This window comes from Tamandua tetradactyla, chromosome 11 (genome assembly GCF_023851605.1).
Source record: "Tamandua tetradactyla isolate mTamTet1 chromosome 11, mTamTet1.pri, whole genome shotgun sequence".
In the NCBI taxonomy this organism is placed as follows: domain Eukaryota; kingdom Metazoa; phylum Chordata; class Mammalia; order Pilosa; family Myrmecophagidae; genus Tamandua; species Tamandua tetradactyla.
In genome coordinates, this window is record NC_135337.1 from 2580276 (window position 1) to 2594977 (window position 14702).

General features: G+C 40.2%; 1 protein-coding gene across 12 annotated transcripts in view; it reads left to right on the forward strand.

Annotated features, from left to right (window-relative positions):
* Positions 1 to 14702, forward strand: part of SPAG17 (sperm associated antigen 17) — a 287582-nt gene that overhangs the window by 66383 nt on the left and 206497 nt on the right. For 11 of the 12 annotated variants that reach the window (XR_013159174.1, XR_013159175.1, XR_013159176.1 and 8 more), the window contains exon 4: positions 13061 to 13192. The exons of the other annotated variant lie outside the window; for it this stretch is intronic. Coding sequence is in view for 4 of the 11 variants with exons in the window: in XM_077119739.1 (XP_076975854.1) it covers positions 13061 to 13192 (132 nt within the window). In the remaining 7 variants the exon portion in view is untranslated. The remainder of the gene's footprint in view (positions 1 to 13060; positions 13193 to 14702) is intronic. 12 annotated transcript variants of the gene reach the window in all.

Consider the following 14702-nt stretch of genomic DNA (forward strand, 5'->3'; position numbering starts at 1 on the left):
GATTATGGGAGGGAGCTTATTGTCCAGAAGTCAGGATTGAGAATAATTGCTGTAAGTGATTTCCAAACAGATTTTAGGTTCTGTGTGGGAGGCAAACAGGAACCATCAGCCAGGCCTGCACAGGTTCACAGTGCGTGACAGGAGGACACTCATGCCAGACCGTAAAGGCTCGACTGCAGGAAAGAGGGGTTTCAGCAGAATTGTGAGCAAGGGCTGCAGCAGGGTGGCTGAAGGTGAGTCATCTCAGATGAGGAAGTCCGGGAAGAAATTAATGCAGGAAACTCCACGACAAGAGTCCCTCTAATTTCCGGCCTCTTCTTTCCACCCTCTGTCGGGGGTCCTCGCAGGGGTGGACCCCAGAATCAACTGGAGAGCGTGTTAAAAATACCCATTCCTGACCCCGAGTATGGGGATCCGGGTTGAGGTGTCTTGAAGGAAAGTCCAGGAATGAGTCCTTTGAACAAACACTCAGGTACTTCTGAGCCTGCAGTTGTAGGAATGCAGCCACATCTACTTCCACACACTGCTCACTGGGCCAGAAAAGGAGCCACCTTCCTCACTGAGTCGGACTCTTCTTTGTACTCTGCGTTCCCCTCGCCACCCATCCAGAAATGGAGTATGGCAGTGCGTCGTCTCTCTCTTTCTGGCATTCTCTGTCATCTAACATTCGTTCCTTTGACCATTTTTCTTTGATTTTTGGTGAACCTGTTCCTGAAGGCCCCTGCCTTCAGGGTGTTTACAGTGCTCTGTCTGTTGAGTCCTGTCACGGTGACAGCAAACGGGAAGGGTCAGAACATTTCACACTTTGCTCTGCTCTTCAAGGCAGAATGACGCGGGCTGCCCAGAGGTGCCTAAAGAGATTGTCTTAAAGCCTCTGACCAAATTAAAATACCTCTGTTAAAGGAGCATGCCTCAAATGCTAGGAGCAAGTTATAGTTAAGCAAAGCTGGAAGAGGAAACATACAGAATATAAGCTTTGAAATTTGCATTCAAGGTTTTTGAGGTTAGCAAGATATCTAATAAAGCCTGAGTTTTTTGCTGTTTGTGACCAGGTACTGAAGATAAATAAAATGCCAAACTCACCAAGGGATCTATCTGTTTATCTATATACCTATATCTGGGATTTATAGATATCCCAATATTCTCAAAAAAACAAAAAAAAAACTCTTTGTCTCTCTATGACTTTTGAGATTAAATCCAAATTGTTTCAATATTCAGCTATGGTCTCATCCCTGGTGACCTCCTGTGGTGGGGCAGATTAATCGTACTCCTCATAAAGACATATTCAAGTCCTAACCCTACTACCTGTGGGGATGGACTCATTTGTAAATGAGATCTTTGAAGTTCCTATGAAAATGAGGTCAAAATGAAGCAGGGTGACCTATCATAACCTGCCAACTCCCAACCAGGATCATTCCAGCCAATCCTAAAAATCACCTAGAGCAATATATAAGATTTCACCAGGGTTCCATGCACTAGAGTACCTTTCCAGAAACTACAACCTCCAGATGAATTCCTGATACAGACAAGACCTGAGACCTAGCCCAGCCTCTCCAGAACATCAGATAGTTCCATCTCCCTACCCCATATTAGTGACAGACCCTTCCAATATGAAAAGTTTAGAATGGCCATAGCCCAAACACCCCTGAAGAGAGGGATGGAAAGAGCAAAGGCGATGGTGGAGTTATAGAGAGAAGATAGGACTTAACAAATGAATATGAATGCTGAATCATTACATTGATATCTCTTTTAGTCTCCAGTATTTTAGAGCAACTAGAAATAAAAACCTAAAATTATGGAATGGTAACTCACGTCAAACTCGGAAATATGTTCTACAACTATTTGTGGTGGTGTGCTTTAAAAGTTATAGCTTTTTAATATATATGTTATTTTTCACAAAGAAGGAAAAAAGTTGACTATGATGATAAAAAAAAAAAAAAATTAAGCCTTCTAGCCTCCTGCATTCTGGAGCAGCTAGAAGGAGAAATCTGAGAGGATCATATGGTAGCCCATGACCAACTCTGGGATCTGTCCTGTGACTACTTATTGAAGAGTGCTTTGAAAACTATTGCTTTTTTATTTCTTTGCTTTCTATATATGCTATACTATACAATAAGAAGAGTTAAAAAAAAAATGAAGCAGGGTGGGCCTTAAGCCAATGTGACTGGAGTCCTTAAAAGCAAAGGAAATTTGGACATGGCAGTAAAAGCTACAGAAGGAGACACAAGATGCGAAAGGCCATGTGACCCAGGTGGAGGTTGATAGCTGGCAAGTCACCATCAAAACACTATAGACTTCAGAGAAAGCATGGTCTTTTGATACCTTGAATTGGCTTCTAGCCTCCAGAAGTGGTGACAAAAAATCCCTGCTGTTTAATCCAGTCAGCCCTTGGTATTTGTTATGGTAGCCCTGGCAAACTAACATATCTCTCCTGTGTTAACTCTCACCATCCCTCCACCACCAACCACACTCCTAATTTCCTAAATATGTTGCTCTCTCTTGTATCATCGGTCCTTCTTCCTGAGACACTGCCTTTCTTCTCCCTTTTCTCTCCTGCCCCCATCCAATGCCACCTAGCTTGGGTCACTCCCCCTGACCCTTCAAGAGTCAACGTAGGCATTAAATCTGCAGGAAATCTTTGTCACAGCACTGTCACTCACCTCTAGCGCTGGGTTACAGCACAGGGTGCTGCAGTGCACCTCTGTGCATGTTGTAGTATGTTTCTCCCACTCTACAGAGAACTCATTGCAGTCAAGGGCTGCTTCTTTTGTCTCTGAATTTCTAGTAGTGGGTACTTCATAAAATTCTGATGAATGAATAGCAAGGTGGGAACTGAACCAGTCGTTAAAGGGTGGGCTAAAATTTATTCATAATCCAGAATGGCTCTGTGAAAAGGGCGCGTCACCAAAATTGCACCGGAAAACCAATTCAGCTTTAGGTGAGCAGCATGGACAGTACTCCCTCCAGAGGGCCCCAGTTAACTCAGGTTTGAATCCAGGCCAGCAAGAAAATCCAAGGGTGGGTGTATCACAACAGTCAGAGCTCCAGGTAGTAGGAAAATTTGCAATCAGGCAGCATAAAATATGGCTCACTATGGCCCATCTGACTTCGTTCATTTTAATAACTATTTACGAAGCATCTACCATGTTTTGGGTTTTGAATTTAGATCAGTGAGCAAAATAGATAAAAATTACTGCCCATATTTGTATACTAATATTTGGAGCAGCATTATTCAAAACAGACAAGAAGTGGAAGTTACCCAAATGTCCACCAGCAGATGAATGAAAAACAAAACATGGTGTAAGCATTCAATGGAAATTACTCAGCCTTAAAAAGGAATGAAGTTTGGATATATGCCACTAAATGGATGAGCCTTGAAGACATCGTGTTGAATGAACTAAATCAGATACAAAGGTATATGCTGAATGAACTAAAGCATTCCAAGACATTATGTTGAATGAACTAAATCAGATGTAAAGGTATATGAATCCATTTATATGAAATAGCTAGGATACGTAAATACACAGAGGCATAAAGTTGAGTACAGGTTACCAAGGGGAGAGGGACAAGGAATGGGGAGTTAGTGCATAATGGGCGTAGGGTTTCTGTTTGGGGTGATGGGAAAGTTCTGGTAATGGTTGATGGTGAAGATAGCACAACACTGATTAATCCCACTGGATGCTATGCTTAGGAGTGGTTGAGATAAGAAATATGTTTTCACAGTTTAAAAAAAGAGCAATTAAAGAGATTATGACAATTAAAGGCATTCTGTTAGTCTGGGCTGGATCTAATAATGAAAGAGAAAATACCCAAAAAAGACATTATTGGAACACATGAAAAAATTGTAATACGGACTGTAAGCTTTATATCAATGTTAAAGTTCCTGTACTTAATAAATATACTTAAGTTAGTGCCAAAGTGAATATCCTTGATCTTTGGAAATGTCCATGGCAGTATTATGTATTTATGGAGAATGATGTATGCAACCTCCTACTCTCAAATGTTTGGAAACTTTAGATAGATAGATACACAAATGAATGATACAGCAATAGGACAAAATGTTAAAATTGCTGGATCTGAGCATCGGGTTGGAGTTATGTTGGAATTCTCTGTATGCATTTTGTATTATTTTTGCAATTTCCCTGTAAGTTTGATATTATTTTAAGATAAGTTTAAGGGAAAAAATGTGCTACACTTATAGGTCTCAGTTTTTAATAGGGGGAGGGAGTATAGAAAAGATGGATAATAGGTGTCATGGAGTAAAGGCACTAGCCTGGGCTAGTTTCTAAGGTATTTATGTGTTCAGACCTATGGGAACAGGCCCATGAAACTTGGGACTGACTTCCCTAGTTACAGATCCCTACTAGGTCTAGGAAAAGTGAAAAATTCACTATTTAAAGTTGAGGTATGAGTTAAGCATGAAATCAGTAAAAGTATCAAGAGTATTTAAACATGAAAACGTGGGCTAAAGAGCTCTAAATCCCTCCAGCTTACTGGGGATTGGGTCTGGGGACTGGGAGAGGGAGCCCGGGTGGGGGACAGGCACTGGTACATTATATGCGAGTCCAGTAGCTCTGCCAAGAGGTGAAAGGGCCTATTATGAGGCCAGAGTGTGGTGATCAGAAGCCTCTGGGACCACACAGCCTGGGTTCACATCCCACCGTTACCACTGCTGACTGGGATCTCTGGGCATTGTTTCCTCCTCTACAAAATGGGGTGAAACAGTGCCCACCTCAGAGGGTTCATGAGGGTTAACTGAGGTAGAATATGTCAAGTGCTTAGAGCAGTCCTTGTCTGATTCATGCTGTGGGCTACCCGTCTGAGAACCTACCTGCAATCTACTCCTAGACTTTTGTAAGTATTGCTATAGACATTTAAAAACTTACCTTCAAGTCAAACAGTAAGGAATTTTGAAGTCACTATTCTTGCATTTATTTAATGAATGAATATACTTCATGTCTACACTGGTATAGAACTTAGTGAAGGGATTTAGAAAGATGCATCAGATAAGAATCCTTCTGAGTGTGAAGAGGAGACAACCCCTGTACAGGAGTAATTACAGAACAAGAGAGAGCCAGGCCCTTTGGGGAGTATGCCCCCAAAAGTGCTAGGGCTGTTCAGAGAAGGAGAAAGTCACTAAAATCTGAAAGAGCCAAGGATGACTTCAGACAGATGGGGTCATGTTGGGAGTAAGGAAAAGACTTGATTTTAAAAAGAAAAAGTGCCACTATAACAGAATTTTATGTTACTAATAAAGAAATGCCCTAATCTTTGTATACAATTTTTCCTTATTTTCCATTTTTTCCACATTCAGCTTCATGTGTGCTTGTGTTATTTGCAGGTATACGAAAACCAGAATGCTCTATGATAAAAAGGAAGCTTTGCTTTTTCCCTCCTTAAGGAGTAATCCCAGCAAGCATTTCTAAGATAGAGTTCTGTGCTTTTTGACATGTGCATATTAGATGTTCAAAATGCACATCTCCCTTGGGAAATTCATCACATTTCAAATTATACATGTCTGTTAAAGCATAGATCTGTTATACCTTCCATGTATTTGTTATTGCTGCTTCTGAAACTTCCTTACAGCCCCAAAGAGGTCTTAATCCCTGTCAAATGTTATTATGTTACCGAATTTTATGTAGTCTTGAAAGGAGTTGTTTATTTAGTTTCAGTGACTTCTTGTTACTGCCAAATATTATTTCATTTCAGCACAGATGTAAGGGGTTCAATGACTGGAATTACTTTACAGCCCTGACATTGTCGAGAGATGGATACCAGTTTAATTACGGACAGCTGAAAATGATCTAGGAGTCACCTGCTATGAATATTTATCATCATTATAAACTTCTCACCAAGCTGTGCTCTGAGCACTTTCATAAAGTTCCATTTGCTTTAGACAGACAGACAGTGCAATGTAGATGGAGCCTATGTCTTCAGTCACCTTTAAATTTATGTATACACAGTTTAATGTTACTTGATTATTTTTTCTTCCTCTTTTCAAAGTGAGAAAATATGTTTCAGTCATTCCAATTCTTTTTCTTTCCTCTCTCTCTGTTTCTCTCCATTGCCCTCTCTTGCTGCTGCCCTCATCCTTCCAGATGTTTTTCCAATTATGCCTCATTGGAAATTATTCATTACTTAAAGAATGTGAATTGGGTAGACTAGACATGTAAAGGATCAAGTAGTGTAATGAATTCAATATAGTTGGCACTCATATGCAGAAGGAATGAAGGAGGAAAGAGAGAGGAGGGGACGGGAAAGGGAGGCGGTGGAATTGCAGTGTTTCTCCAGTTCACATTTTTAAGGATAGTGTCTTTTCTTGTCTCTATCGTCTCCCCATTCTACACTGCACTCTAAAAAAAAAAAAGCTTTTCTGCGCTTCCTTTTTCTATCTCTGCTTTTGTCTAAACACATTTGGAGTGTCAGGATTCAAATAGTTAAATGAAAGGAATGGCCAGGTTACCACCAGCTGATGTCAAATGAAGGTCACTTTTCCCCCCTGCCTGCTGCTCCTCACTCCATGCCTTTTCTCTTCTCTGGGCTTCCAGGCCCTCAAGAATTCCGGCTCTGTCTTGGATGTAAGAATAATAACAATAAGAACTAACTTTAATGAGGGTTTACCATGCATAGATCATTCATCATTCTCAGCCTTTGTGTATATTATCTCATAAATTCTCAATAGTGAGATCGTCATGATTCATATTCTCTTCCCAAAGACCAGTGACTCTCCACCAGGGCAATTTTGCCCTCCAGGGAACATTTGGTAATGTCTGGAGACATCTTTGTCAGAGCTGGAGAGACCCCAGGGTGGCTGCTGAACATCCTACAGTTCATGGGATGGTCCCTGACACAAAGAATTATCTGGCCCCAAGTGTTCAGAAACCAGGCTGTAGATGAAGAAACTGAGATTTAAAGGGCATAAGTAACTTTCCCAAGGCTGTTACTAGCTGGTATTTGGGAGGGCTGGAATTCAAACCCTGGCCCATACTTTTGCATTATGCTGTACAAAAGTAGTTATGGCTTCAGCAACTGGTTCATCATCCCTTCTACCAAAAAGCTAATATTCCTAATAGGGATCACTTAAGGTGAGAATATTTCAACATAAGTGACCCTTTTCAGTCATTTGTAACCTGCTTTCCTACCCTTTTCATGATCAAATATGCAAAATCAGGCTCATCTAAAACAGCTCTTCACTCTAAATGCTGAAAATTTTAAAAGGGTAAGGGTGGAGGGTGTTTTTTTAATGTTCTAAGATGCATAAACACTCGTGCTACCTAAGCATTAAACTTTGAAGATGAGACATATAGTTACACAGTTCACTATGATAGATTAGTTGTATACTATATATATTTATCAAATCTGACATGTGTTTAGTGATAAACATAATGCCTTGTGTTCAGCATGGAAATTAGATAGAAATGGTAGTAATTAGTATTGCTTATAAGGTGCCACAAAATTATTTTAGTGTTATTCTTCTCTTTTTATTAATTCTTCAATATTCACAATCTCAATTTGTACAGAGTTTTTAGATATTGGGTATCTTTAATAATCATCCCCAAAGGCAACTGGTACACATACATACACATGCATACAAATTTTCCCAAGCACACGTGCACTCATGCACATGTATACACAGAAAGGCCCCAGATCTTACTACCAGAGTAGAGCTTCCTCTGCCTTTACTCCTTCCTCACAATCCAGAGTTGCTATTTCTTGGGTGGCCGGAAATCAGTGTCTTACCTTGGAAGCCAAAGATTTCCATTATCTTTCCCCTTGAGCCCAGTGTAAATCTTAATACACCATTTAAATAAATAAATTTATATAAGTATCTCCTACATTCATACAGTTTGCTGAAGGAAATGCAGACTAGGACATCCTTCCTTTCAGTTTTGGGGTGAAATCAAAGGGACAAAGTGATGGAATAATTAAATAAGTGTAATTTTAAGTTGGGTACTATTTTTTACTTTTCACTAAAATATGGACCTGCCTGATCAATAAATAGAGTAGCCACTCATCACATATGGTTATTAAAATTCAAATTTTAATCAATTAAAAAAATAAATTGAAAAATTATTTCTTCAGCCACACTAGCCATATTCAAATACTCAAAAACTCCCTGTGGCTAGTGGCCACCATATTGGACAGTGTGGACAAAGGACATTTCCACCGTCGCGTAAAGATCTATTAGACAGCACTGATGAGAACAAAGAAACAGAAGTTGGAGAATTCCCAGTAATTGTGAGGGACTTGGGAAATAGAACCTTGAATGCAAGATTCATGGGACCAAAAATTCCCTAACTTTGCAAAGTCAATTTGGCAGTATTTATAAACATTTAAAATATACACATAATAGGGAAAAAAACATGAAATGTGGCTTAGATGTCCAGCAATACGGAACTGGTTAAATAAATGACCAAGCACCCAAACTGTAGAGGACTATACAGTTTACTATAAAAAAAAATAAGTATAGGCAATATATGGCACCATAAAAACTGACCCAGATATGTTTGTATGTGAAAACACAGACCATTTTACAGTATGAAGAGCATTATCCCATGAATCCATTTGTATTAAAATATAAAACAGATATACATATATTTGTTCATATATGAAAAGAAAAATTGTGGGAGTTTGCACAGAATTAGTTACAGTGATTACCTGTTGAAAGAAGGAGCGCTAGAGGGGATTGAGAGGCATTTTCTTTTCATTGTGCACCATTAGGTGCTGTTTGGGTTTTTACCATGTTCATGTGATGGGCCACTTCCCAATTCCTTGATTGAATCAGTTGTATATTAAGGAGATTACCTACTCAAAGGAATGTGACATGTAGAGTTAGGTCTTCTGGCTGGAAGCCCTCTTTGCTCAGCCCTATCAGCTGGACTGAGTCAACCTCTAGGTTATGAATTTTGCCTTTTGCTAAGGTATTTATCTCCAAATCAACCCTAAGATGTTAACCAGAGGATAATGAGTTAAACATGAAGTTGTATTCTGTGAATAAGTCCTGCTCCTGCAGCAGACACTAGGGGCTCCTAAGGAACACCCCAGAGCCAAAAAGGATTCTTCAAGGAGTAGCTATTTGGAGTCCTGGAGGGAAAGTCTCTCCTCAGCCCACACCTCCCTTCTCTGCCTCACACCACCATACTCGCCGTGTCTTCCACCACTTCATTCCCAAGACCTGTTCCAAGCAAGAAAAATCCAGATCCAAAATCATTACACTTCCCCATAATTCACGCGGAATTATACATGCAGCAAGTTAAGCTGTGATTCTAGCTGTTCCATATGCCAGGGAAATCAGGCAGCAAAACTGATGAGAATCTATTCTATCTATCTAGAAAGCTAGCTAGCTTTCACATACATATGTACGTATGTATGTATGTAATATGTATACACACATATACACACACACATTTGATTTCCATGGTAATCTGTGGAGCACTTCCAAGTGTTTGCTTAGTATATGCTTGTGCTTACTGAAGTGGGGAGGAAGGAGAGAGAAGAGGGATGCTTAGAAAGGGGAGAGTGTTTTGAGGTGGGCCTGATTCCCAGGCAAAGCAAGAATTTGGCTCATTTGGTATATTATCGTTGGATCAATTCATTAGATGATAAATATGATGTAAGCCTTTGAACCAGGTCAGAGATGAAGAAGGAAATGTTTTTATTTCTTAGTGTGCTCAGAATCACAAACTTCCCAACAGAAAGGTCACCCACACCCTCAAAATAAAGATTTTTGCGCAGTAAAATATAAGCATCTCCTCCTGCCTCAGCTGCACTCTTTGAAGCTTAAACTTCCTCCTACACCAGCCTTCCCAGAACCTGACACCTCTGGTAGCCTGGCCTGGACCCTTCCACCCACTCTGGCAGGCCCAGCTGCCTAGAGACCTGACCTGAGAGGGTCATGCAGACACTTAGGCCTGCCCGGCAACAGTTTTTCTCCATTTTAATGACTCTCGTTTGCCTATATGACTCATTTTTTTCCCAAGTTACTGACTCAGGCCAGGCTCATTTACTTGGTAATTTTTTTCTTGATGAGTATCCAGGTTTTAACCCACGTGGGACTGCTTTTCTGCCTAGTTCTGGAAGCTTGTCTAATTTTTGTTCTCCAACTCCTACCAGTTCAACACTTCCATTTCTCTTCCATCCCTCAGCCCTCTCATAGCACTGCACTTGTCATCTGATCTACACGCACACACACACACACACACATTGACTCTAAATTTACTCCTCAAGTAGCCTGTGCCCTGCTGTAAAGGTTTGATTATTGTTTCAATGAATACAAATAAGACTGAAAGAACATTTGAAATGTTACGTGAAATGTAAGATCTCCTCTTCCGTTCCATCTCTTCTTCAGCTTTTCTTCCTATCTCAGACTTATCTTTCAAATAAAGGTCCCCTAAGGATTTGTTTCTCATCTGAGACCAAACCCCTGGTGCTGACTGGGTGGGCTTGTGTGAGAAGAAGGAGTTCTCACTGGAAATTAATCTGCAAGTATCTTTTCTTCCTGCCTCTCCTAGGGATACCATAAAATGTTTGTCTCAGATTTTGAGTTCAGTATGGACTTATCTTCACTAGTTATCCCCAGTTTTGACAGTATTATTCCCTTCGAGCAAGAAAAGAAAGTGGCTTCTGTGGGATTCGAGTCCTTCCAGAGCGTCCTTGAGGGACGGGTGCTCCTGCCAGCCTTGCTGACGTTGGCCTGTGAACTGCTTCCTGCAGGAGCTCTGGGCGCGGAGCTCCCTCCTGGGGCTGCAGGGTGGAGGCAGCGTCCCCCCGGGCTGTCCTGATAACTGCCTTGCCTCTGCACTGCTCTTAGGCCCACAGCCCGTGTGTCCTCAGAAGACGGGCATCCGGCAGGACCAGAGACACTACTCCTCACAGAGCCTCCCCTTCGCCAACCCGCACACATTTCGAGCAGGATATCACTGTCATTTTGATGCCATGCCAGGTTTCTGTTTGAAACCCAGCACTCCAGACAGTTTTAGGTGGACCAGAAATAACTTTTACAGCCTGCAAAATACCTTTCTCCCGGGATGTTCTGTTGTGCTTTCAGTGCATTTTAACACAGTGAGGTAACAGTCATGGACTCCCAGAGACACAGGACTAGAGAGCAACTCCAGAGACATCCCATCCATCACCGTGACACCAGGCGGGCTTCACCCAAACCACGCAGACATAGGTAAACATCCTGTTTTCACAGGTCGTCAGGAAAAGAGACTCTGTAACTACTCCTCGGTAACCTATTTCACTGTTAACTTTCCTTCAACACTATCATAATATTTGTGTGGCAGGGAAACACCCCATACTTGACTGCCATGAGCTTTAAAACTCCGAATTTGAGTATTTTGAACCAGATGCCACAAAGCAGACTAATTGTCAGCATATTATTTTAGCTGGTATTGAAAAATATCACTTCAAACCCAATACTGATATCTGCCCTTGGGGTTGGACCCAGTCAGACAGCTTTCACTTTCTAGTAAACACAAGAACTGCGGTCCCCTTAGGATTCCCTTCAGTCTCAAACCTGGTCATCATTAAACGGTGACGCTCTGCAGGTGTACCGTTGTGTTTTCCTGCTCCCAGAAATCACAGCCATCGTGCCCCTTTTCCTAAACCATGTTAGCAGCAGCAGAACTGCAATAAAATGCAAAGGGTTATGTTTTGTGCAGGGTGTTTGCTTAAACACATGCAAAGCTTTTTGACGCTTGGTTTGTTCCTTCAGCTTTAGAAAAGGCAGCTTTAAAGGAGTCTTTTCTCTGGTTTTCCCTTCTGCAATTTAGCGCAGGAAACCTCGACCTAATGTGGTCTCTAAGAGCTCGAGTTACATTTTGGCAAACAATAAATCCACAGGGCCTTCTGCAGTTTTTAGAAGCAAAATAGCAGTCTCCCCTTCTTTCAGCTATTTCCCTTGGCAAAGTGGGAAATCAGAAGGAACTGTACCAGTCAGGAAAGCCCTGACCGAGAGCTGGTGTAAACCCCAGACAAGACACAGCTCAGTGAGATGCGGTGTGCTCCAGCATCGTCTGAGCCTGAGTGCCTGAAATTGACACCATATGCGCCCCCAGAAGTAATTGCTCCAAGGGGGGAGAAAAGCAACATGTCAGAACATTTCAGTAACACCTAATTCATCCCAAGGTTATAAATAAATCCGATGCTTGCTTAAAAACAAAAGTCAAAAAACACTTCGACCAGATTACTTTTGTGACAGGGTTTCAAGCATCAGTGAACTTTATTAGGGAGACAACATGAATAAAGAGAAACACATAACATTTTATGGTTTATTTTATGTGATTTTATTTATTTATTTATTTATTTAATTTTTTTTTTTTCGGTAAATAAAGTAGTTATAAGGCTCCGAGGAAAAGGACCCAGATGTTAGAGAGTTGTGTGAAATTTAGGGGAAACAAGCTGTAAAGAACACAGTCATAAAGCAGGCTGTCAGTGCCACACATCTGGACGGCGCAGCTGTGTGTGCCCAGTGGCTGTCGCCACCCAGAGAAAACTCAGTAACCTTATTTCACCCCAATTAGGCTGCATACCAACAAGGTCAACGTGAGATTGCAAAGAGGGGGCAACTTTCTTATGGTGTGTCTCTCTATCAAGCAGCTTTTATCTTTCATTTGAGTTTGGTCACCAAGAAATAAAAGGCTGCAAACAGTCATTTTCGTTATCATAAAATCCTATTTTATTTATAACGTCCTACTAAGTCAGAGTTTGACAGTTTGGGCTATTTGGCTATGCCAATCAACAGTAGACTTTCTGTAGCATGGGGCTGACCTGTCCGTCCTCCTGCTACCTTCCCCTACCCCTTTCTGGAGGTCCGAGGCTAACACCATATGCCTGGTGGGAAAAGAAGTCGCTCTTCACACAGCCCAAGTCAGGTAAGGGTAAATGCTCATCCCTGAGGAATTGTGGCATTTTCCCCTAATTTTTCTGGCCAGCAGGGAGGCACCTTTTCAGTAAGACAAATATTACAAAATGTAAAATACCATTTCATCTTTTCATTACTGGCAGGCTGTGCCAAAGGTTATAAAATGTCACTTTGTCTAATTGTGTTTCTTCATAGGTATTAGTGGCAGCAAAAACAATTATGGACAGTGGAGAGAAATTAACCTTACCCCTGATAGGGAAACTCTTGAAATTTCAACTTCTCCAGATTAAATTTAAGGACCAACAGCGACGGGAGAACGAAAAGAAGGTACTGTGAGATGGTGGGTTTCTAAAATAAGGACATGAACAAGAGGTGAATGAAACAGAGCCACGTTTCTCCAGGGGCACTTCCTCTCTTCATAAGTCTACTACTAAATGCCACCTGGCAAATTTAGCTGTCACCTCAACTTCTTAGAGAAAAGACTATCTAAAGATCTGCTGGAGGAATTATGATTTCTCAAACACAAATCTGTTAAATACAGTTCATTCAGTATGAAAAAGATGATATTCAGGGCATGTGCCCAAGGTTGTTTTTGTAGTAAAAAGTTATTTGCTTGGCATTTACATAATAATAACAAGGAAGGGAGGTAAGAAAGAGAAAAGTTAACAGCAAGCCAGGATAGGTATATATATATATAAAAGGAAAAAGTCCTCAGAATTGGAGTCTATTTAAAATATTTTATATGATATTCAATAGGAGTGCCTATTAAAATAATAGACTACATCTGGACCATCATAATAATCTGAATATCTTAGCAGCAATCCTGTGTTTCTACTCCCATATTATACATCTGATTATTTCTTCACGTGTGGATTTTTCGTTTAATTTGCCTATGGAAATTAATTGCTATTTTCCAAAGATTCATCTTTGCATCTGAAAAATATTTTAAAATACTTTTAGCAAAGTGATGCCAGGTTCTAATCCATTTGCTATTACCATTACACAAAATAAGAGATATTTTTCTTATTTTCCAAATCATGCTAAAATATTTTTTTGATAGTCAGATGCTTCTGTATGTACATGTATAATATGTGTGCACATGTGTGTGTATAAAATGTATTTATGTGTAAATTGTTTCTTTATACTCTTAAGTGGAACAGGTGAAATTAATTCATGGGTAGAAGAAAAAGAAAAGTGAACATGTTTCAATAACACCTTTTTCACCTTTACAAGACCTCCAAATTGAATTGGATTCTTGACAGGATAATTATAGAAATAGAAAATAATGCCATCTTATATTTGAAATATAAGCCTTTATGTTTTTCAAAAGAGATTCCCCATATAGGATCTTATTAGGGTGGCACATATTGTCCCGAGGAAAATTCTACTCATATGAACATAGTTACTGTATAGTTTCCATTTATTGAAGCTCTTTCCATCTTCCACGGGAAAATTATACCTTAAGAAAATCCAGGGGAATAAAGACTTGGCAAGAGAAAAATAGGAAAATTTGGAATTAGTATAGAAACATCTTTGCTTGCCTATTTAAATTCCAGTGTCATATGGGAAAGCTTGAATTATAAAAACTAGACTTCAGCTGTGCAAAAACCCCTCCTGTACCTTCCACTTGCCTTCCACTTTCCCAAAGTGCCTGCAAATTTGCCAAATGTAAAGAAGAATATCAATTTCCTTGTTTGCCACCTATTATAAGTCAGTCATTCTATTTTGTAGGAATAATTTTAAAGTTGAGTTAACAAATTTTAACAATAACTGGAATCTTCCAGCAGGTCAGGAAGTTTTTTAAAGTAAATAATGATTTAAAAACATTTCTACGTCT